Source organism: Chamaea fasciata, unplaced genomic scaffold (genome assembly GCF_029207755.1).
Source record: "Chamaea fasciata isolate MVZ Bird 193981 ecotype frontalis unplaced genomic scaffold, bChaFas1.0.hap1 SCAF_23, whole genome shotgun sequence".
NCBI lineage: Eukaryota > Metazoa > Chordata > Aves > Passeriformes > Sylviidae > Chamaea > Chamaea fasciata.
In genome coordinates this window covers 2053790-2076553 of record NW_027094108.1, presented here as the reverse complement: position 1 = coordinate 2076553, position 22764 = coordinate 2053790, and the positions used below count along the sequence as shown (strand labels likewise).

At 45.8% G+C, this 22764-nt stretch overlaps 1 protein-coding gene across 6 annotated transcripts; it reads left to right on the top strand.

Moving 5' to 3' along the window:
- Window positions 1-1843: 1843 nt before the first annotated feature.
- On the top strand, window positions 1844-22708 carry NADK (NAD kinase). Of its 6 annotated transcripts, none has more exons than XM_066202762.1 (12): window positions 1844-1861; window positions 7217-7430; window positions 10307-10390; window positions 12781-12910; window positions 13368-13476; window positions 13739-13824; window positions 14092-14194; window positions 14995-15146; window positions 15672-15771; window positions 16830-16987; window positions 18098-18180; window positions 19495-22708. In XM_066202762.1, exons 2-12 carry the CDS (start codon window positions 7258-7260, stop codon window positions 19640-19642), a joined length of 1326 nt encoding a protein of 441 aa, XP_066058859.1. In that variant the 5' UTR covers window positions 1844-1861; window positions 7217-7257; the 3' UTR covers window positions 19643-22708. The 6 variants fall into 6 exon arrangements, with proteins under 6 accessions (XP_066058859.1, XP_066058857.1, XP_066058860.1 ...); XM_066202760.1 differs by lacking the exon at window positions 1844-1861 and adding an exon at window positions 1947-2203; XM_066202763.1 differs by lacking the exon at window positions 1844-1861 and adding an exon at window positions 1949-2052.
- The last annotated feature ends 56 nt before the right edge of the window (window positions 22709-22764 follow it).

The window sequence follows — 22764 nt, the reverse complement described above, 5'->3', positions numbered from 1 at the left end:
AACTTTCCTTTCCTGGCTGCCGGCAGCTCTCAGTCCTGCCCTGACACCGTCAGAGATCATCTGGGGATGGAGTTTGGGTATCAGGCCAACATTGCCAAGCTCTCATCTCCGATTTATTAACCCTTATGCAAGTCAATTAATGTAGTTCAGGCTCAAAACTGGGACAATGACATTTACATAACGATTGGAGGTGTTGGTAATCACCCTGAATAATGAAAAGCATTTCCCTGTCTTTGTGTCAGTGTGCAGCCATTGGGAAATAATTTATTTGTCACATTCATGTGCCACCATCTCCATCAGAATTTAGGCTTTGTGGTACCTTTTTTACTTCTCGTGATCCCTCAGGAATTCTGAGTCATCAGAGGCTGTTTGAAATTAAGGTTGAGAGGTAAGAACTATGTTCTTCAACCCTGCTAGATGTTAATAGAGACAATTTGCTAATTGTTTCCTGCTCAGTGGAAATGCCTCCTGCTGGAAGGAGGTTTGGGGTGTAGGTGGAGGCTGAACGGAGCTTCTGTATCAGGCACATCTGTGCAAGTTGTCAAACAACAGCATTTTTGTGAAATTACCTTTTTTTGTTATTTCTAGGAACTGAGAGCCCCAGTAGGGGGGGAAAAAAAAGGCAGAATGTTTTTATGCTGATTTCGCAAGTTCCTGCCAACATTTCTCTTTGTTTTCTTCCCTGAGAGAAAGGAAGCACAACCTGGCTTAGAGTGCTGAGCTACAGCGTTCTGCTCGTGGTGTCAGGGAGGAGATGTTTAAAAGGGACCTAAACCTCTCCTGTTTCTCCTGTCCCTGCAGTCTGTGGAGGGAAGAGCTGTCACAGCCCGGGACACTCATCCCGGAGCTCCCAAGGTCGCTGCTGAACTTGCCCAGCTCAGAGCTGCTGTTTTAACTGCAGCCCTTTTATAAATAGGACAGGCTCAGCTGCTTAGCAGTCTTATCTCCACCAATTAGCAGGGATAAGAGCTCCTCGTGCTGCAGAGTTCAGGCCTCTTACAAAATGTTGAGCAACGGTGGGGAAGTTGCAGCGCTGTGGGAAGAAGAACTTGCCACTCGAAGGGTTTATTTTTGAGCAGCCAATGTAAATTGTCGTGGCTGTAGTGGGGATTTATCACTTTCACCCTGGTGAATTTGGAAAAGTCCATCCCAAGAGCTCCCCTGGTCAGGGAGTGGTGGCTGGCAGAGCTTCAGTGTCTGAGCATCTCTCCTGGGATGGTTTTTCAACTTCAGGTTTCAGGGCAATGCTTTGACTCCCTAAAGCTGAATTCCTGCCTAGTGTCATGTTCTGGTGTCCCTTTACACTTTGAGAATTCCTTTCAGGACACTAAAGACATTTGAGGCTCTGAGATATCACGAACCCCTCAGAGCTGTGTATTGTTGCCTTAATTCCTTGCACACTGGCCTCTGGAATGAAGGGCTAGACAGAAATTTTGGTTCAAAATCCTGTACTTTCAAGAGTGGTGTAACATGGTCAGTGGTATTTTCCCATGTCTAGCAATTGCTTCCTCTTTTTCAAATTTGTTTCAGCCTTTACTGACCATCGGTTATTTACAGCTCCCTGGTTCCCCAAAAACAAATTGCTACATAAAGGAAAAAGAAGAAGAAGGAAAAACAAAAATCCCCAAGTGCCACATTCTCATGTGGGGTAACTTGCTGTTACTGTGTGGGTTTATCCTGGTGTGATTTATCCAGTGAGCTTCGTGCGGGAGTGTGGCCTCTTTAAAGCAGAAGATGCAATTTAGAAATTACAAAACCCGATAGGTTTGGTAACTGAAGGCTTGTTTTCTTGTTGACATCCACCCAGGGCCTTGATCCTACCTCTGTTGAAGTTGTGACAAAGCTCCTGGTGATTTTTGAGGTACCGAAACCTTTTGGGTTTTTTTCAGTTCAAGTACAGACTGGAAAATGTTTTGTAACATTTCATCACTTTATGTCTGTACTTGAGATGGAGTGATATCACCAAGCGGCATGGGCTGTCAAACAGTTTTGTGTCAGAAAGGGCATTTCCCCGATGACGAAAGGCCTGATTAGGGTAAAAGTTCGTGACAGGTATTGTAAGGAGATGTAAGCAGGGTGTGAGGGAAGCATGTGCCAACAGCCACACCCTTGGCAAAGGGCGTGGTGTGAGCTGGAGGGCAAAAAAGCAGCTGAGAGGAGGAGATGGTGCAGTCTGTGCCTGACCTGAGAGGGCACAGGGGAGGTGAGGTGGCTGGAGAGTGGGAGGTGGGATGGTGAGAGGTGAAACGGCTGCAGGGATGGGATGATGGAGGTGGGATGGTGAGAGGTGAAACGGCTGCAGGGATGGGATGATGGAGGTGGGATGGTGAGAGGTGAAACGGCTGCAGGGATGGGATGATGGAGGTGGGATGGTGAGAGGTGAAACGGCTGCAGGGATGGGATGGTGGAGGTGGGATGGTGAGAGGTGAAATGGCTGCAGGGATGGGATGATGGAGGTGGGATGGTGAGAGGTGAAATGGCTGCAGGGATGGGATGGTGGAGGTGGGATGGTGAGAGATGAAATGGCTGCAGGGATGGGATGATGGAGGTGGGATGGTGAGAGATGAAATGGCTGCAGGGATGGGGTGGTGGAGGTGGAATGGTGAGAGGTGAAACGGCTGCAGGGATGGGATGATGGAGGTGGGATGGTGAGAGATGAAACGGCTGGAGGGATGGGGTGGTGGAGGTGGAATGGTGAGAGGTGAAATGGCTGGAGGTGAGATGGTGAGAGATGTGGGATGGTGGGAGGGATGGGACAGTGGCAGGTGAGGAGGTGGGATGTTTGGAGGGAGGGTGGTGGGATGGTGAGAGGTAAGGTAGTTGGAGGGGTGGCATGGTGGGAGATGGGATGTTTGGAACATTGAGATGGTCGGAGGTAGAAGTGTGGGGTGGGATGGCAGGATGACTGGAGAGGAGGGATGGCTAGAGGTGTGAGATGGTTGGAAGCTGGAGGTGTGAGGGGTGAGGGATGGTTGGAGGGATGGGATGGCTGGAATTTGGAGGTGTGGGCTCAGGTGTGAGGGGTGTGGGCTGGTTGGAGGTGTGATATGGCTGGCATTTGGAGGTGTGATGGTGTGAGGTGGAGTGAGGGGTGCGGGCTCAGGTGTGAGGGGTGCGGGCTCAGGTGTGATGGTTCGGGCTGTGGCCGGCTGGAATTTGGAGGTGTGACGGTCCGAGGGGTGCGGGCTGGCTGGAGGCGTCTGATACCCACGTCCCTCACTGACACCTCCAACGCGGCCATAACGCGATGCTACGCCGGCCACTCAGGCGGCCGCTACACACCCACAGCCCACCCGTGTGGCTAATTACCACTAATTAGCGCTAATCGCCCCGCGGGCCGCAGGCGGCCCCGCGCAGCCGCACCGGCCGCACCTGCGCGCGCGGGCCCGCGGCCGAGGCGCGCGTGCGCGGTGCGCGGCGGGGAGGGGACGATGGAGGCGCGCAGGGCCCGCCGGCCCCGCGCCCCTCACAGCGCCCGCCGCCGCCAGCGCCGCCAGCACCGCCGCCAGCACCGCCGCGGGGCTCGGCCCTGAGCGACGCCGTGAGTCCGGGCCGCGGGGGAGCCGCGGGGGCAGCGCGGCCGGGCCCGGGCGGCCCTGAGGGGGGAGCGGTGCGCGCGTGTGTGTTTGCGGTGCGCGCGTGTGTGTTTGCGGTGCGCGCGTGTGTGTTTGCGGTGCGCGCGTGTGTGAGGTGCGTGTGTGTGTGAGGTGCGTGTGTGTGTGAGGTGCGTGTGTGTGTGAGGTGCGTGTGTGTGTGAGGTGCGTGTGTGTGTGAGGTGCGTGTGTGTGTGAGGTGCGTGTGTGTGTGAGGTGCGTGTGTGTGTGAGGTGCGTGTGTGTGTGAGGTGCGCGTGTGTGTGAGGTGCGCGTGTGTGTGAGGTGCGTGTCCCTCTGTCCCCCCCGCTGCCCGTCCCCGGTGCGTGTCCCTGTGTCCCCTCTCTGGTCCCTGTCCCCGCTCGGGCCGCCGTCCCAAGTGCCCGCATTCCCGCATCCCGGCTCCGGCAGCCCCGAGGCCGGGCAGCTCTTCCCGCAGGGACGGCTAACGGGCCGGCCCCGCTGTTCGCCCCGCGGAGGGTCCGGCCCTGGCTCTGGGGGCTCCCTGTCCGTGCTGGGGTTCCGCGGACGAAGGGTTAACAGCCGGGCTTGTTTTGCCCGGGCCGCGCACACGTGATGGTCAAACCGCCTGGTTTTTTGGTGGAAATACCATTCGGGTGTGTAATCAAAACCTAAAATTGTAACTGCTGTCCGACTGCTGGGTTTTAATAGGGGTTTTGGTTTTCTGCAGGCGCACTGGAATATGAAGTTCTAAACTAAACCGAGCTTTGTCTGTCTGATGGAGTTGTTCCTTCTTTATTGTGTGCGTGAGAGGGGTTTTGGTGCCTTCGGGATGGAGTCATAAGCATGTAACCTCTGCTGGAGTGCTTTATTCAGCAAAATACAACAAAAGAAAGCTCCACAGAGCGGGGTGATCAAGCACGCAGTGCTCTGTAGCAATGGCACAAGAGGTTCAGTTTTGGATAGAACATTGTCCTCTTATGCCCCAAGGGAAAGTCGATAATAAAGTACAAAATGAGTTTTGAATTACTGATACGATTTCTAAGAAATCAGTAGAAATGCTGCAGCCTTGGAGGGGGGTTGAAGCACTTTGTCAGGATGGACCCTGCAGTAATCCTTTAACCAGGATGATTTAGGGCTGAGCATTTAACAGGAAAAGTTTGTTATGAAAGAGCAGCTTACAAGCATGGTCGTTATAGAATGAAATTAAATCCCTTGGTGATTTGCAGCCTTGCAGTTCCTTTGGAGGATCTCATGGGGTTGTATAAAGGTGGTTTGGGAAGTTCTGGTTCAGGGGAACATTCAGTGAAGTTAAAAATGGGAAACTACAATAAAACTGGAGTTGGATACGTGTAAGAGGTGATTCACCTCGCTGCTGTGTCACCATCACAGATATTTGTTGATAGATGTTGACACTTTCTCAGTTGCCCTTCATTCTGCAGTGCTGGACGTTTAAATACTTGTTTTTCTCCTGTTGTTTTTATTTTGGACATGATTTAAAACAGAGCAGCCTTTTCATTAGTTTGTTACCATGTGCTTAAAAGTTTTTTGGATCCAATCCTGGAAGCTGTTCAGTGGCAGTTTTGTCTTATGTCAAGTCTGCTTATTCACTAAAGGTCTTGTGAGGGAATGTTAATTAAACAGTACATGGTGTAAGCTGTAGTTAAAACATCCTGAATTGGAAAGTATTACATGGAGGGAATATCAAGTTCTTAGGCTGTATTTAGTAGGTCTGTACGCTTCTTACTTCCAGTTTTGCGCTAATCTGATTTTCTTTACTGTCAGCATCTGTCAGATGAACATTCTTTAAAGTCACATGGAAACACATCTCGCTTATTACATAAATAATTGTTCTCTGCCTCCCTTGCTCAACTGAGGGGCACGAAATTTATGTATCAGCTCGAATTGTCTAAAAATAAAGGTACATTTTGCTAATCTTAGCGGGACAAAATTGCAAGTCTGTTGCAATGGCTGTTTCCCAAGCCGTGGTTACAGGTGTCACAGCCATGAGTAACCCCCAGATAAACATTGATACCTTTCAAGGGCAGGATGCTATAAATCATTAATGGCTGGCAGTAATTGCACCTCTTTGTGGTGGTGCTCTCCTCGGGTAAGCCTAAGCTACAGCAGGAGCAAAAGCACTTTCTAATTTGATTAGGTGGTGGTGCTGTCTGATTTAGTAATGAGTCTAAAATTGCAGCTGCGTTTTGTTGTCTGCGGGTTGGGGTTCTGGGGATGTTTTGGGGTTTGCCATTCTCTGGGGACTTTCCCCCCAGATGTCCTCATTTGTGTGACGATTTCCCAGAGCACACAGTCCGTTTTACTAAGACATTGCACCAATGTTTAGTTCCTCTCTCCGCAGGATGAGGTGGGAGCTTCATCCAAAGCGATGAAACCCTTGGAAAAAAAAATCTGCAAATTTTTACTGAACCGACTTTTCCCCCCCCCTCCACGTCGGAATCAACTGACTTGAGGAATGTGCTGTTCCTCTGGGCTGCACTCACATGGATACTATTTGTTTATGGTTTAGTGTTTGTTCATACTCTGAAAGTTGGTTTCTATTTTTATTCTGATAAGACTTCTTCTCTGCTTCCTTCAAGTAACGATGAGAACTTGCCCGCAAGATCTCTAGAATTTCTGCGGTTATTTCAAGTTTGGGTTTTGTTCTGGCTTTGGGTTTTTTTTCCTTTTACTTCTGCAGAGCTGTTCTCTAACCAGCTGTTTATCTTTCATTTGCGCTGGTTGTTCGTGGAACTGAAATACTGCACATTTGTCCTTATTTTGTCCTGTTTGTTTTGGATCATCCCCCCAGTTTGTCAAAAATGAGTTAAGGACTTGGGTATTGTCCTTCAGCTTGTTTTTGTCTCTTCTCAGCTTGATTTTAACCTCTTCTTTTCCCAAAACTGAGGCTTATTAAGGTTATTTCTGTTGCATTATCTGACAGTTTTTGGGGTTTTTTTGCTCTTAGAGTATTCTGTTTCCTCTGTTCAATATATGCATCACCTCATAGGAGACTTTATCATTTTTCGTGAGCCCTGATTCCTTGGCACATACTTAAAGCTTTCTTTTCTTTTCAGTATCTAAAATAAATTAATTTTATCTCTTACATAACTGAAGACACAAATCTGTGCTGGTGTTGAAACAACTTTGTGCTGAACCTCTCCTCAGTGTGGGAACACGCTGGTCATTTTTAATTCCAGGAACTCCTGATTACCTTGAAGAACTTCCCAGATTCTTTGCAGAGGTCTTCATTAGTGTGGGTGAACTCTGTGGTTAGTGTAACGTGCTCCTCCAGATTTTCTTTCAGGGGCCTCTAAAGCACTTTAATTGCTGAAAAACAATTACAAAAACCACTGTGGGGGCCCTGGGAAAACTCCACTTTGGTCAGCAGTGCTGACCACGGAGCAGGAGCTGCAGAAAGCAGGGAAATGGCTCAAAGCACCAGCTCATCTTGGCAGCGAGGCTCTTCTTCTGGACAATTCCAGGAGTTGCTTGATGTTAAGCACAACTCCAGTAATTTTTTGATGTTCAGCACGTTATCTACTGAGAGAAGAGGGATTGTGTTAGCAAAGCTTCCAGCTGAAGCCAGAATTGGAATTTAAAGGAACGCTCCGCTACCTTCGCGGATACTGACATTTTTTTGCCTCTCCCTCTCCACTGCAGGGATTGAATTTCTCTCTGGCTGAGGTTCCTTCAGTTCCAGCATGGAGATGAGCAGGGAGAAGCTGTGTGCCAGCAAGGCTGATGGGAGCTCAGACTCTGCCTACCACTGCTCGGCGTGTCACGGCGATGAGGAGTGGGGCAGCACCAGCCGGGGCCGAGCCAAGTCACGGAGTTTGTCGGCTTCACCAGCCCTTGGGAGCACCAAAGAATTCAGGTGAGGGTGCCCCTCCTTCTCCCCCTTGTTGCTAAAATATATGAGGTTAACTAGATTTTAATATTTTTGATTTAATATGGCCGTGAGGGATTCTTAAAGTGAACCTGGGAAGGTTCAAAACGAAGGTGGGGTGTTGGTTAAGAGCAGACTCAGAATCAAAGTTTCATGGCTTGCCAAAACAGCTGTCTGCAGAGCTCAAAGTCTCCAAAATATAATCAACCAACAGTGGAGGCAATTTATCAGACTTTTACAAAAGTTCAAGGCAGAGCTTTAGTGCAGCATGTTAAAAACCCGTATGTTAGATTACATGTGGGGCAGGAAAAAGTTGTGTTTGCAGACGGTTTCAGAGCAGTGAGAAACACCCATTCTTTATTTGGACCAAAGTTCTGATCTCATTGCAAGGCTCCTGTCATGTGGACAAGGGTGGGTAGAACTTTTGATTTGGTGATCTTTGGACCCGCTGTAAATATTGAACGGCGGGCAGAGTCTTGGTCTTGTGGGAGGCACAGCAGGACTTCACCTTCCTTGTGCTGTGACTGTCCCTAAAACATGGGCAGAGCCACGAGGGAGCTGCTCAGCAGATGGAATTTCTGTTCAGGGCTCCGGCTTTGCTGGTAGGAATGTTCTTGGGAGGCAAGAGCGCACACGGGTGAGGCTGAGGATCACAGGGGGTGGCTTTGTGGTGAAGAGAGGTGAACTAAAAGCCTTGAAAAGTTAGGAAAATAACTGCTCCATGTTTGTATTTGATGCTTCTGGGAAGTGTTTTCTGAGGGCTGTGCTCTGTGGTAGCTCTGGTGATGTGTGTGTGGTCAGTATGTAAGACTTGATATTTAAACTGTGCTGTAAAACCGGTGGTTTTCTCTTCTCCGCTCAAACCGTTCAGTCAATCCGTGTTAGAAGACCGTGTGGTGTAAATCTTTGTGTATTATTTTCTAGCTAAACAGCTGCTTTTTCAGCCAGAAGGGCTCTGTCCGTTGTGGGTTTGAATCGGGGTAATTGCAGCTGAGATTTTCCTTCATTAGGATTATTGTTCTGCAGTCATTCACTGGCTGTCTTCACTTCAGAGCTAAATTGTCTCAAGGCATTTTGCAGGCTGGCAGGAAGTGCTGCTCTCAGGCTTCCTCTGTGGTGCTCAGCTCCAGGTAGCTGCCCAGCTGCTGGGAACTGATAAGTAGATTTCCCTAAAAGATGAATAATTTCCAGGGCATTGCTGCTCATCCTTAGCAAAAGCAGCCTGACTGTGAAGAACTTGAAATTCTGTTCGCTCAAGCACTTTATTGAGCACTAATAAAACCAAGTGAAATCTCAGGGCAAAATTGCACCAGTTATTAAATAGGGCTTGCAGAGGAAACTTTTGGAGTGTCGTGAAGGTCAGATGTGGATATTTAATGCCTCAAAATGGGAGCAGAATTTGGCCAGTTACTGGGAGTGGCATCAAGGAATGACCTGTGTTGGGAGAAAGCAAAAATTACTGTTATCTGGGAGAAGCTGGAGTGAAGCAAGAAGTGGGAGGGGATGCTGCCAGGGTGTTATTTAACCATGCTGATGCCAAGGGTAATTGTTCACAGGCAGATAGAGACTTATCAACCCTTTGCCCATATTGACACATTAATCTCTTGTTATGTCGGTTCTTGCTCATTTCTCTGTTTTAAATAAATAAGGTAAACTTTCTAAAACACTTAGTAATGCTCTTATATCTGGCTTGGTCAGTCGTGCCTGGACTTACAGATGGAAAAGAAATTATTCTGGTTTTGTTATTGGGATTCGAATCTTAGACTGGCATATTTTGTTAGGCAAGGAACAAATAAGATGTTGCTGTTGTTCCTTAATTATATGTTTAACCTGTGATCTGGTTTTGATTTTTATTAGATTTCTGAGGGGTTTTTTAGCTCTGGGAGTGAGTCATCGGGCTGGTCTGAGCTACTTTGTAATGCACAATAGAAGGCACCAGCAGTGATGATTGTTACAAGCAAGATGTGATTGAATTAAGCCCAGGAAAGAAATGTTTCCTCCTTCTTTATAATGGAATCATTCTAATAGCAGTCACATAATGCTTCAACAGTTCCATGACTTGGGCAAGTTGTGCTCCCACTTACAGCTTTTGCTGGAGGAGTTTGGGAGGGAGGTGAGGCAGAAGAGTTCTGACTTTCTCCAGGTAATCTCATCCTAGAGCCAGGAATAACCCTGTGTCCTGGTGGATTCGATTTTGAGGATAAATGACACCTCAGAGCCCCTGTTTATGTGAGGACAAAGATTTTATTAGAGAAATAAATGGGGGGAAATAGCAAATTTTTTTTTTCAGCCTGTTCAAAATTGCAGCCTGATACTGGAGGTACAAATCTCCATCTGCCTTAGAGGTGAAGAATTTATTTGATTAATTTATTAAGGGTGTTTAAATGACCAAAACACACATCACTGTGACTTGACCATGCCGAAAACATCTGAAGGTGTTGGAGAGCTCCTTGGTCAGGTCACACACTGGGAAACCCAATGTCTGTACAACCAGTGCCCTCAGTGAGGGGAAGAGCACTCACTGAGCTGTTTTAGCTGTATGCATACCAGGTTCAGTCATTCTGAAAAATGTGCTTTTAGCTACGTTGTAATGCTTTGAGAAACACAGAATCAAAGTGCTGTTCTTGTGGCTGCAGCAGTGAAACTGGTGTCGCTTAGGAGCTGATGCAGCCATTGGAAATGTGAGAGCTAGCCTGTAAAATTTCCCTGCCTGGGAAGCACTCCCGTAGGTTTAAGAAATGCCCTTTGCCCTGTATTGCTCTTGTGCAGCTGGCTCAAAGGAGGGTTTGGTGTTTGAGCTGCCAGACAGACCCGGTTTGTCACCACATCTCTCTTAACTCACTGCTGATTTCCTCTGCCTTCAGGAGAACACGTTCCTTGCATGGACCATGCCCAGTGACCACGTTTGGACCAAAGGCCTGCATGCTGCAGAATCCCAAAACGATTATGTGAGTACTCATCCCACCAGTGGCACTGTGCTCCTTCTGTGGCCAAGAAAACCTCTTTGCTTTTCCACTGGTGCCACTTTTTTCACCCCCCCCTAATCAGCTCTGTTTGTATTCTACCTGGTATTTAGAGGTTTTCATGTTGATTGCCATCCTGGGGTCAGCTTTGCCAAGTTGGCATGGCCTGCAGTCCATAGTTTGGTGTCTGAAATGGCAACTCTCATATTTCCAAGTCAATAAAAATTCTGGGTACCACAAGGGGAGGGAGAGGAACTGTTCTGTGTGCTGTGAAATCTGAGGGAAGCCCTTTCCCTCCCTCCCTTGGTGATGATGTTTGAGTTTGTACTTTGGATTTTTCTGTTTGGTCTCTGGCACTTTCAGTTACAGCAAGTTTGCTTTTAGACTGTTGATAAATGTGGAAATAAGGGCTGGTTTCTGCTTGGTGGGCAGATAAACATTTCAATTTTGGAGGTTGGGTGGCTTAACTTTCTACACTAATTGTTATATCCTTAATAAATGAGGTCTTGACTTGGCCAGGTGAGGAATTTCAGGGTTTAACCAAGGTAGTGGTCTCTATTTTTGGGGGGCCCTGGCACAGAGAAGCTGTGGCTGCCCCACTTGGAAGTGTCCAAGGTTGGATGTGGCTTGGAGCCACCTGAGGTGGTGGCAGGTGGGACTGGCTGGGCTTTAAGACCCTTCCAACCCACACCATTCCGTGATTTTTGCCCCTTTAAAAAAGTTTTATTTAACTGCCCTTCCAGTTAACTATAAGATATTGCAGTCAATATTTATTTGCTTAAATATCTACCTCTGTAGACTGTAACCTTCCTGGTGATATCCAACCCTTTCCTGGAAAATTGTCACACAAATCCCTCCCTTTGGCAGCTCAGAGCTTCCTCATTCTCCCCCGGTGCTGTAAAGAGCCCGGGGGGTGCTGCAGTGCAGCTGAAAACCAGCCCAGATTGTGTTTACCCACCTGACCTGGGCAACTGCTCCTCCCAGGGGCTGGCCGGGGCCAGGGATATAAGGACAGGAACGAGATTGTGCCAGGGAAGAGCTGGGGCAGGCAGGGCTGGGAGCAGAGCTGCTCCCCGGGCTGCTCAAGGCAAGGGCTGTTTGAAAGGCAAATTGTAAATTACTGCACACGAGGTTTTGTGGGTTTTAAAAACAAGCAAAACCTTGTTGGTGTTTTTTTCCCTTCTGCAGTGGGTTGTTTTGTTAAACTCTCCTCACTGGAGGGATTATTTTTAACAGAAAATCGTTATGTTTTATATTCAGGCTTAAGTTATGGAAGGCTGGTTGTCTCAATACAACCAGCAGCTCTAGAACTTGCAAGCCTGCTTTTTGATGAGCAGATGAATTGAATGAATACTCAGTGAAAAAAAGATCAGGGGCTTCTTCTCTCTGCTCTTGAGAGAAGGAGAAATCAAATACCAGTTTGTTTTTCTTGAAATGGGATTTTCTTTATGAAACCTTGCCTCGAAGATCTGGAATACAGGTTTTACACAGGATTTTTTGTAAAGCCTCTACAGCTTTTTATCAGAACTGATTGAAATCTTCAACAGAAGAGAAAAACAACATTTTTCAGAGAAAAATGTGTTCTTCTGAGGTTGCAGGTATTAATAAGTGATAAAAGCCTCAGCCTTTTATTTTATTTGGAGCTGTTGCATTTGCCTGAGCCCTGGGAAGAAACATGAAGATCTTAAAGCAAGTTATGAGTAACTTTTCATTCAGTAGAACTGCGTGGAACAGGTGAGTACAGCTGAAACAGGCAGGCTGGCTTTTGTTTGAATGAAGCTGGTGCTAGTTCTGGGTTTATTCAGTGCTGCAACCCCTAGTTCTTGTCAGCATTATTGATACTGGAGCCCTGCATTAACCTTTGGCTTCTGCTGTGTTTGTATCTCAAATGTGAGCACCGAAATAAAATGAGTTTTAAATTTACATTAAGCTGTTTGACTTAGAGTATTGGATGGGAAAAAAATTGATGCTGTGACTTTTTCAGATCCTCTGATTGAATGTTTCTGCTTTGAGCCAGCACTAAGACAGGAGGAAGGCAGCACTGTGGTGTCGGGCAGTTGAGGAACTTGATCTGAGAGTTTTTGTGGTGCTTCTGTTCAGGTTCCTCTCAGCACAGGTCATTCTCAGGGCAACAGGGACCAGGGTTATTAATTCTGTGTTATCACCTGCACATAGTAAAGCTCAGAAACATCACTGCCATGGGGATTACCGCCTTTCCCTCAGAAACATCACTGCCATGGGAATTACTGCCTTTATCTGCCTGGTGTTTGTGTAGAGCTGTGTGTTCTCCACACTGGAGGATGTACTTTTACCAGGTCACAAAGGTGTCAGACCAAAATGTGGTGACGTTTGGGGTTTTTTTTTTTGTCCCCCAGGCACATTCAGGATCCAGCAAGCCAGCGGTTGACATGGAACAAACCTCCCAAGAGTGTCCTTGTGATCAAGAAGATCCGTGATGCCAGTCTGCTGCAGCCCTTCAAAGAGCTCTGTATGTACCTCACCGAGGTGAGAAAACATAAATTACACCCCAGCTCCCCCCAGCTGCTCGTTCTGTGCAGAATTTGTGCAAACAAATCTTTACACCAGCTGCCACTGGGTGTACTAAAATTCGTTGCAGAAATTAAGATCAGTATGAAGCTTAAGACTAAAACTATTAAAGTGAAAACTTCCAGTCTGTTTGCAGTTTTAATTACAGGAATGGGATATAAAAACCTTAAACCTCCAAGCCTTGAGAAAACACATAAAGGTTGCTCTATCATGTAATCTATAAGCCGAGCTTTAATTTCTTAAATGGTCTGTGCATGCTGCAAAAATCTCATTAGGATCAGACCACACATTAAAACCACCCAGCAGATGCAGAACACTACTGTAAATATTACTTGTATGTCTTAAATTAATGGAAATTATGAGACAGTCAAGTGTGGTGTTAGGTCCCTCACAAGCTTATTTTCTCTCTCTCCAGGAGAACAACATGATAGTGTATGTAGAAAAAAAAGTATTGGAAGACCCTGCTATAGCTAATGATGAGAATTTTGGACCAGTGAAGAAGAAATTTTGCACCTTCAGAGAAGGTATGGAAAGGATTCCTTGAAAGGACAGTTGGAGTGTATTTTTTTTTTTTGTCTCGGTGTTTTCTTAGTTGTTGGGGCAATTTGTTCAACTTTTGTGTCTTTTGCAGACAGTTGTTGTTCCATCCTACTTGTGCTTTTTATGTGTTTGTGAGGGAATGTTTGCGTGCTGCAAATTGTAATTTTTCTTCCAATTTTTGGTTAGGAAAGTAAGATTGTGGATACAATTGTAATTCACAGCTTTTTATTTCAATGTTGCTCCTAGACTATGATGATATCTCCAATCAGATAGACTTTATCATATGCCTGGGAGGAGATGGGACCTTACTTTATGCTTCTTCACTTTTCCAGGTTGGTTTTGATGGGAAATAGACCCATGAACCTTTTCTTTTTGAAGTATTTAAAAGTGCCTTTTTCCCCCCCTCTTTGTTGCTGAGTTCAGCATTTGTGTTTCGTTCTTCATTCCCTCTTTTTTACCTTGTGAAAACAATGTCAAATGTGTTGTTTTTTGTTAAGCACAGTTGAAGTTTCATCACTAGTCACAATATTTACAGGCAAAGAGTTGAAGTGTGGATTGCTTTGACTGAGTAGCTTTAAAACTCTTTTCTTTATTGATAGGGTAGTGTACCTCCAGTTATGGCTTTTCATCTGGGATCCCTTGGATTTCTTACTCCATTTAATTTTGAGAATTTTCAGTCCCAAGTCACTCAGGTTATAGAAGGTAAATTTAAGGGGACAAGGTGTGGTGTTTGTTTGTTACTTTTTCTTAATCAACTCTTTTGGGTTGGCCCTTAAGATTTGAAACTTGAGAAATGTATCTGAAATTAAGAGGAATCTTAAATTACCAGAAATGTATCTTAAATTAACAGAAGCTTTGCATTGCACTGACCCATTCAGTGCTGCTCTCTGTACTGCTCTGCAAAGGAAAAGGGCTCAGAAATAATTTTATGGAGTAAATAAGTGTAAGATAATGTAGAATTTATGTTAAATGGCTACTGAACCATAAGAAATAAAGTGCAGTGTTTAAATACTGAGAAGTCAGGCAAATAAAATATTTGAGGAAATGAATTCTTTGTTCCTTCAACATGAGGTTGAGCTGCATGCAAAACAGATTCCTGAAAAGATGTATAAAACTCTGACTAGAATGTTAGCTTTCAATACATGTTTCTAATGCTTTAATTTTCTTTAAGCTTAGCTTTTGTCTTACTGAAGGTCACATGAGCCCAACAGTGTTTTCCTATTTTAATCATGTCTATATAGATTTTAAATTTGCTTTTTACATAATGAGAAAAGTGGGAAGGAACTGGCTTGAAACTCGACTTTGATTTTTGCTCGTTGCTACTAAAAATCAGTTTTGAGCTTCGGCCAAGTGTAGCCAATTTTGTTGTGAATGAAACTGGGAACGTTGAAAGCTCAGGAATAGATGGATGGCATTTCACAGAGCATGATAGTCATTGCTGGGGTTTTTTCCTGTGCCAGCATTCTCATTTTCGGTGTGTTTTCCCCGTGTCTCTCCTCCAGGCAATGCAGCTCTGGTTCTCAGGAGCAGGCTCAAGGTGAAGGTGGTGAAGGAGCACAGGGAGAAAAGCACAGTGCAGAATGGGATAGAGGAAAATGGAGTCGTGTCTGCAAACCTGGAGAAAGAAGTGGGCAAGCAAATTATGCAATATCAGGTCAGAGGGCAAAAAACAAACCAAAAGAATGAATTTGTTTCATTAAAACTCTCCCCCAGCAGTGTGGGGCTGGTCCTTGCTGCTCCAACTGAGGATGTGCTCTAAATGCTGAGGAACTGCTGCACACATTTTCCTTTGTGCAGTCAAAGTGCTAATCTCATCCTTTGCTCTAGAAATAATTCCACAGAATTGTTTAGGCTGGAAAAATATCTCCAAGTTTGAGTCCATCCTTTCTTCTATTTTGAAAACAAAGCAGTAGTTCTCAAGTCAGACACACCAAACATATTTTATAAATGAGAAGAAAAACCCTTCATGTTGTTAGTGACCAGCTCCTGGGACTAATTCTTAACATCTCAGAACTTCAGCTGGTACTCAATAGGACAGAAGTGCAAAGAGACTTTAATTTGCAGTTACTAAATCAGCACAAATTTTTAGGAGATCTAGAAAACAATGTTCTGTTTGTGACATTTATTTCATTGCCAAGGCAGCAGCAGCAGGCCGGGGTAACGTTTGGTGTCGTGGCAGGTCCTCAATGAAGTTGTGGTGGATCGTGGCCCTTCCTCCTACCTGTCCAACGTGGATGTGTTTCTGGATGGGCACCTGATAACCACGGTGCAAGGAGATGGTGAGTGCTGCTGGGCTTCCCTGGAGGATTTTCTCTCATGGAAACAGAGCCAGTTCACTGCTGGCAGCAAACATGAGCGTGCAAAGAATGGGTGTGTTCATTCCCACAGTGAGGCTTTAAGTGCTGAAAGGTTTTGTTTATGGGCATGCAAGGGCAAGTTGCTCTTTTTGGGGGTATTGTATTTCAGGCGAAGGGTGAGAAATAGCTCAGGAAAGATTGGCCTGGATATCTGGGATTTGCTGAAGGCAAACAATCTCGACTCATGAACGACAGGAGTTAATCTTTAAAGCTCTTACCCTTAAAGAAAAAAATGAAAGTCACTATTACAAAACTGTGTAACCTGAGTTGGTGCAACTTCTGAAACCACGTGGCAAGGTCAGGGGGGAATTTGTCACTTTGTGTGTGTTGGGCTGCGGCTGAGCTGCAAAATCCAACGGGGCAGGTTCGCTTTGCTAACATGGGATGTGTTGGTGTCCCCCAGAGCCATCCCTGGTTCAGAGCTGCTGGCATTGTCCTGTTAGTGTCCCCAGGGGTGAGGATGAGGGTGGGATATGTTGGTGCTGCTGGCCCTGTCCAGTTTGTGTCTCCAGGGGTGAGGGTGGGATGTGTTGGTGCTGCTGGCCCTGTCCAGTTTGTGTCCCCAGGGGTGAGGATGAGGGTGGGGTGTGTTGGTGCTGCTGGCCCTGTCCAGTTTGTGTCCCCAGGGGTGAGGATGAGGGTGGGATGTGTTGGTGCTGCTGGCCCTGTCCAGTTTGTGTCCCCAGGGGTGAGGATGAGGGTGGGATGTGTTGGTGCTGCTGGCCCTGTCCAGTTTGTGTCTCCAGGGGTGAGGGTGGGATGTGTTGGTGCTGCTGGCCCTGTCCAGTTTGTGTCCCCAGGGGTGAGGATGAGGGTGGGGTGTGTTGGTGCTGCTGGCCCTGTCCAGTTTGTGTCCCCAGGGGTGAGGATGAGGGTGGGGTGTGTTGGTGCTGCTGGCCCTGTCCAGTTTGTGTCCCCAGGGGTGAGGATGAGGGTGGGATGTGTTGGTGCTGATGGCCCTGTCCTCTTTGTGTCCCCAGGGGTGATCGTGTCCACGCCCACCGGCAGCACCGCGTACGCAGCCGCGGCCGGAGCCTCCATGATCCACCCCAACGTCCCTGCCATCATGATCACCCCCATCTGCCCCCACTCCCTGTCCTTCAGACCAATCGTGGTTCCTGCTGGAGTGGAACTCAAGGTTGGCTTCTGTCATTTTATTTCTCCTCCTGGATTAAAAACTTCCGGGGCGGCCACAGGGATGTGAGGAGGGTGGGAAGTGTCGTGTGGCTCCTGCTTCCTCTCACTTGGAGCAGGGTCAGATCAAGTCTGGCTCAAGATTGTGGCTTTCTTTAGAAGAATTTACCCACTAGTGGGATACTTCGCACTTTTCCAACTGGATTGTAGCTCTGTAACATTCTACAAAATGGGAATTTCCTACATTTGACTTGGCTAAAGTGCCTGTAAATGATCAGTCCCAAAGGGAATCAAAATTCTTCTGTCATACAGAAATATTGCAGGTCTTAAGGATAAACTGGTAGCATTATCTGCAACTCAGTATTTAGCTTTTGTTAATGTTGCAGAAAAAAGAATTTAATAGCTGAATATAAAATAGACTTGGTTAATGGGTATTTTGGACAAATACTCTTGTGCAAGGAAGAGCCCCTTTCTGCTTTTGTCTCTGTTACCAACCTGTTGAAGTGGGAAGGGAGCTGATTTGGAAGGGCTCCTAGGGATGTTAGAGGATTAGCGTTGAGAAATGAGTGTGTTCTGGACTTTCTGTTCCTGTTTTGCCACACAAATTCAATGTTTATTCATGGCACTGCTCTCAGCCTACGCTTCATGTCAGTGGGTGTTACTGGCCAGTGGATAATTCTTTTAATAGGAATGTATGTTAAGTAGGAGCCAAACTTCCTGAATTTGGCAGCTTTGGATTCAATATGTATTAAAATTTCCGTATTTTTTCTAGATTGCCTTCATTATTTTTCTTGAGAGAAAAGCTAAGTCAGCTTCTGTAACTGAATTAAAGTTACTGAACTGGCTGGAACTGGAAGCTCTGTATGGGTTATGACCTTGTACTTATAAAAAGGGGATTTGGTGCATATAGAAAAACACAATGTTTATAAACAAAAACCAAAGGTTTGGAGCTTGGGTGGTGTTCCTGCACTGCTGCCATGGACAGCTGAGGAATTCCAGTGCAACTGTGGAGTTCCAAAGACTCAGTTCTGCACTCTGAGGGAGGATGGAGGAGGTGTTTGTTCCCTGTTCTTGAATTTTGGACCTGAAGTTCAGCTGATTCCTGTTTTTTCAGATTATGCTCTCCCCAGATGCCAGGAACACGGCGTGGGTTTCGTTTGATGGAAGGAAGAGGCAGGAAATATGCCACGGAGACAGGTCAAACCTTTTTTCTGATTGTATTATCTCTAAGTATAGAAAATCCTGATTCATGCATCTCCCTCATTTTCTAACATCTGCCAAAAGGGTTTTTGGCAGTGAAGGAAGAAGCTTTTATAAACCTTAACACCTTCTAGAGCACAAACTGCACTAAAAAGATTTCATTTCTAACTTGAGTTCTTTAGGTCTTCCCATAAAAGCAAGTGAAATGTTCAGCCTCTGTAAACATTGCATGCTTGGCAAGGAAGATTGGGCATATCTTTAGAAAACTCTGTAAATTTTAACTCCAAGATAAATCTTAGGAATTCTGAAAGATACAAACCAGCAGGAGCTGCCTGTGAGCATAGGTGCTGGAAAACGCCACGTGGATTAAACTGGGTTAACTGGGAGTGGTCGTGGTCACTTGCTCTGGCCTTGAGTGAGCAGAAGGGTGTGAAGTCCCTCAGTTTTGTGTTCAGGATGTGGTGGTGGAGGTGATGAAAGGCAGCTCTGAGGAGGGGATTGGCAGATTTGTTATTCAAGATGTCCTTTTTCCCTCTTGGCCCACACAAGCTGCCATGAAGGAAAACGTACAGCTGGTGCAACCCTCCATCCTGAACAGGTTTTATTTCCTCTGAGCTTGGATCATCTCAAAATGAGTTCAGGAGAGCAAAGATGAGTAAAGAAAAGATTCAAACACAAGGTTTGGCCCTTGGTTACACTGTTGAGCAACAAGGCCAAGGATTCCAAACTTGAAACCAAGAGGCCAAGGTGGCGCCTTGGGTTTCCTTTGTCCCTGAAATATCTTTCCACAGCCCCTCGGGACTAGCTCGGTTTTTGGAGAGGCTTTGGAGGGATATCTCAGGGACAGAACTAAAGATTTTAAAAGAGGCTCTTACCCCGGGATTATTCCAAGGCATTTATTCTCGAAGGGTTCCAGGGGGCAAGAGAAAAAAACGAGGAAGAACAGGGTCTTATTCAGTCTCTTACTCAGGAAAGGATGACTGGAACTCAGCCAGCTGTGTCAAGAAAGGAAGGAAAGGTCAAACTGTATGGTTACAGGCATTAGGGGTCTTGGGGAGGGGAAAAACCATTCCTCAGAGAAATACAACGTGTCCCTGTGTGGGTGATGCCAGGAGGGCTGTCACAGACGTCTCACAGAAAGCGTCCCCAGAGCTCTAAAGCTCTAACTTAAAGCCCAGCTGAGAGCAGTTGTGCTCCCTGCTCACGGAAAGCTGTTGCCTGGCAGTGAATCCGTGGCTGTGCAGGGTGGGGACAGGCTGGGCTTTGTTCAGGTTGTTGCTGGCCCTGCCTGACTGCCCTGTGCCGTTGCAGTATCAGCATCACTACCTCTTGCTACCCCCTGCCCTCCATCTGCTTCCGCGACCCCGTGAGCGACTGGTTCGAGAGCTTGGCCGAGTGCCTGCACTGGAACGTCCGCAAGAAGCAGAACAACTTCGCCGTGGAGGAGGAAGAATTCTGAGTGGCCACCCCCAGCGGGGCTCGTGGCAGTGCAGCGTGGCAGAATCTCCCTCCCCTCTGCTGGATTTTGGAGCTCTCTGTGCGGGCGCTGCCCTGGCGGCTGGTGGTTTATACCCCTCAGATGATGTGGTTGGGAAGGGGGTTGTGCTCCTTCCCGTCCACCGAGAGCGGGAGTGGAAGGCTCTGATGGTTCTGATCCAGTGTGAATTTCCTTCCAAATGAGTGGATTCTTCCTGACTGCTATCAAAAACCACATCTGCAGATTTGATTGTAACCTCTGACTTACCAGTTCCATGGTAGGCTGAATGTAGCTACGCCAGGGAAAAGTGGCAGCAGAAAAGTGGCATTAAAATCTCTTTCATTTGATAGGTTTGTAACTCCATTTAACACTACTAGGAACAGAAAGGCTCTGAGAAGTTTTCTTTAAAAAAAAAAAAAAGCTTCTCTTTGTTATCTTAAAATACTGCTTGCCCAGAAAATCCTTTCTTACTTATAAGTGTGATAACACTGAAGAAACACCCACAGAGGATGTTTTTTATTAATAGATGGAATTAGTAATAAAAAGTATATATTTTTTATATATGTATTTCTCTCTCTCGTGCCCATTTGAGCAGTGGTTGACCCTTGGCTGTCAGCACTGTGGAAATACCCACAAACAGCAGGGATGAGCATTAATTATTACAGGTTTCTCTGGGTTTGTAGCTGAGCTAATTCACAGCTCTGCACTTCCTCTTGGTGGGAATCATCCATGTGTTGGTTTTTCTTATTATTTTTGTTTGATTCCCTGGGATAAGTGGTAGCATTACAGACTATTATGTTTAAAAAAAGAAATAATAATAATTTTCCAAGAGTTCAAGAAGAATCTGGACTTCAATTGCTACTGAATTCTAGTCCCACTGTTGTCCTGAAGAAAATACCCTGTTCTAGATCCTGAATGCCCTCAACTTCTGTGGATACCTTCCAACTCTTGGTGCTGAGTAATCCAGGATGGGAATTCTGCATTGGTGGGCTGGAGAAATGAGAGGACACATTCCCAGTGGAGTAGCAACGGTGCCTTCAGCACACTCAAGATACTCTAAGTCTCACATTTACGTTTTTTTAAGATGCTTTCAAACATTTCTAACTTCTCTCTGTACATATTTTACTGTATGTGCTTTTATGAAAGAACAACAACAACAACAAAAAAAAAACCCGACAGAAGAACTGGTTGGGGGGAAAAAAAAAGGGTTTGTACTGTACTTTAATTGCAAAACAGCAAACCCAAGGATAATGTTTACATTTATGTTCTCTGTGGTGCAGTCTCTTGATCATCTTATCCAAACTTCAGCATTTTCAAGTCTTGCTGCATCGCTCACTGAAGGAAGGGACAGGAGCTGGTAAATGCCTGTGGCAGAATCTCGCCAAGGAACGAATTTACTGACTGAGGTGGGGTTTCCGTGGGAAGGGGAAGGAGTGAGAATCTCTGCTGGACTTGTTTCATGATTGTCTTACCTTGTTTTCTGTGGTCCAAAGTGGAAGTGGGAAATGGGTTCATTTCCAAACTCTGCCTGACCTGTTGTCCTCTGGTGGTTTCAATGATGTCTCATCCCTTTTGGATGCTGCCCTGGGCCGAGTTCATGAAATGCAGGTGAGAGCACTTTTCCAGAAAAGAGACGCAAACTCTTGCGGAACGATTCGAATCGCAATGGAAGCGCGTTCCTAGAAATTAACACTTGGTTTGTACATTTTGTAAAATAGAAATATTGGTTTGATTGGGTCAAAACCAGATGGATTTTGGGATATCTTGGAGAATATCCAGAGAGCTTTTGGGATTTCTCTTTCACTTGAATCTGCAGTAATTGTTTTATCACTGTTTTGAAGCTGCTTTTACGGGTTTCCTATGTGGAGTATTCAGTTCTTTGGTAACTGGCTACTTTTTGAACTAGAGAAGCGTCAGGCTTTTTGCTTTGAAACTATTTTATTTAAACATGCAATAACTGAGAGAAGGAACAGGGTATGGTGTCTAGAGAAAGGTGTGGGTGAGTGGAGAATGAGCAGTTCCTAGGCACACTGGGGAGTGGAAAATCATTTTGCAGAGGTGAAATGATTTATGAGCCTTATCTAGTATTTTTTTAAAGATAAAAACTATATTCAGCACTTTTTATTTATGCTTTTTATAATAGTAAAGCTATTCTTGACTAAATTGCCGAACTTTTAATTTCCAGAGTGCACCGGTAATTAAATCTGTAACTAAAGTGTACTGAACTACTTTAGATCTACGTTAGGGGTTGGCTTGAAATTTCTTCTTTCGATTTATCACCTCCTGCAATTGCACTGCTGGCTCTGAGGCTGCTGCGGCTTTGTTTGTACGGAATTGCTGCTGAGAGGAGGCGTTTTCTGGGGGGCTGCTGAGCCCAGGCAGAGCTGCAGCCCCGGCTCAGGCAGGGCAGGCACTCAGTGACTTCAGTCCTGGCTTTTCCTCCAAAAGCTGCCTTGATTCTCCCTGGCCCAGCTGCTTCCCCAGCCTGGGCTGTGTTAATACATCACAAAGTTTATCTGAGCGTACAAAGTCCCTTTCCAAGGCTTTTAATCTGCAAACTGCAGGAGAGTGAGGCTGGAGCAGCCCTGGAGTTCTGCATTTGAACTGCTCCAGGAGTGGGGGAGCTGAACCAGAAAAAAAGCTGGAATGCACCTCACTTTATTGGCAATAAAACCTCATTTTGCTGATGTAGCTTATTCAGAATAACTTGGTCAAACTGTGCTAAAAAAACAGGGGTTTGCTGATTAAGAGTTTTTAATAAAAGGGTTTGTAAGTCACTGGCACCTACAAATCCTTTCATCTACAAAGGGCCAAAATGGAAGCTGGGAAATTAATTTGTTTTTTTTTTTTTAAAAAAAGAAGTTATCCTCTGGTAGAAATTGGAGAAGTTGTTACCAACTGTAGTAGGGAATAAAGCAGTGTACTGAATTTTTAAAAGACGAAAAATCCTGTTACATATTGTTAACGCATTGAAAACTTGGTTTTAAATATTGTTGAGAAACAAAATATTTTTCAATCCTTTCAATAAAACCTTTTTGTAAAATTGGATTGGTGGGTTTGCCCTTTGACTGGGGAGAATATAAAATGGGGAATTCCCAATCAGT

Coding starts and splice junctions, on each gene's coding strand:
- NADK (XM_066202762.1), top strand. CDS start 7,258: ATGGAGATGAGCAGGGAGAAGCTGTGTGCCAGCAAGGCTGATGGGAGC. Junction 13,825..14,091: donor ATGCTTCTTCACTTTTCCAG/GTTGGTTTTGAT, acceptor CTTTATTGATAG/GGTAGTGTACCTCCAGTTAT. Junction 18,181..19,494: donor GAAATATGCCACGGAGACAG/GTCAAACCTTTT, acceptor GTGCCGTTGCAG/TATCAGCATCACTACCTCTT.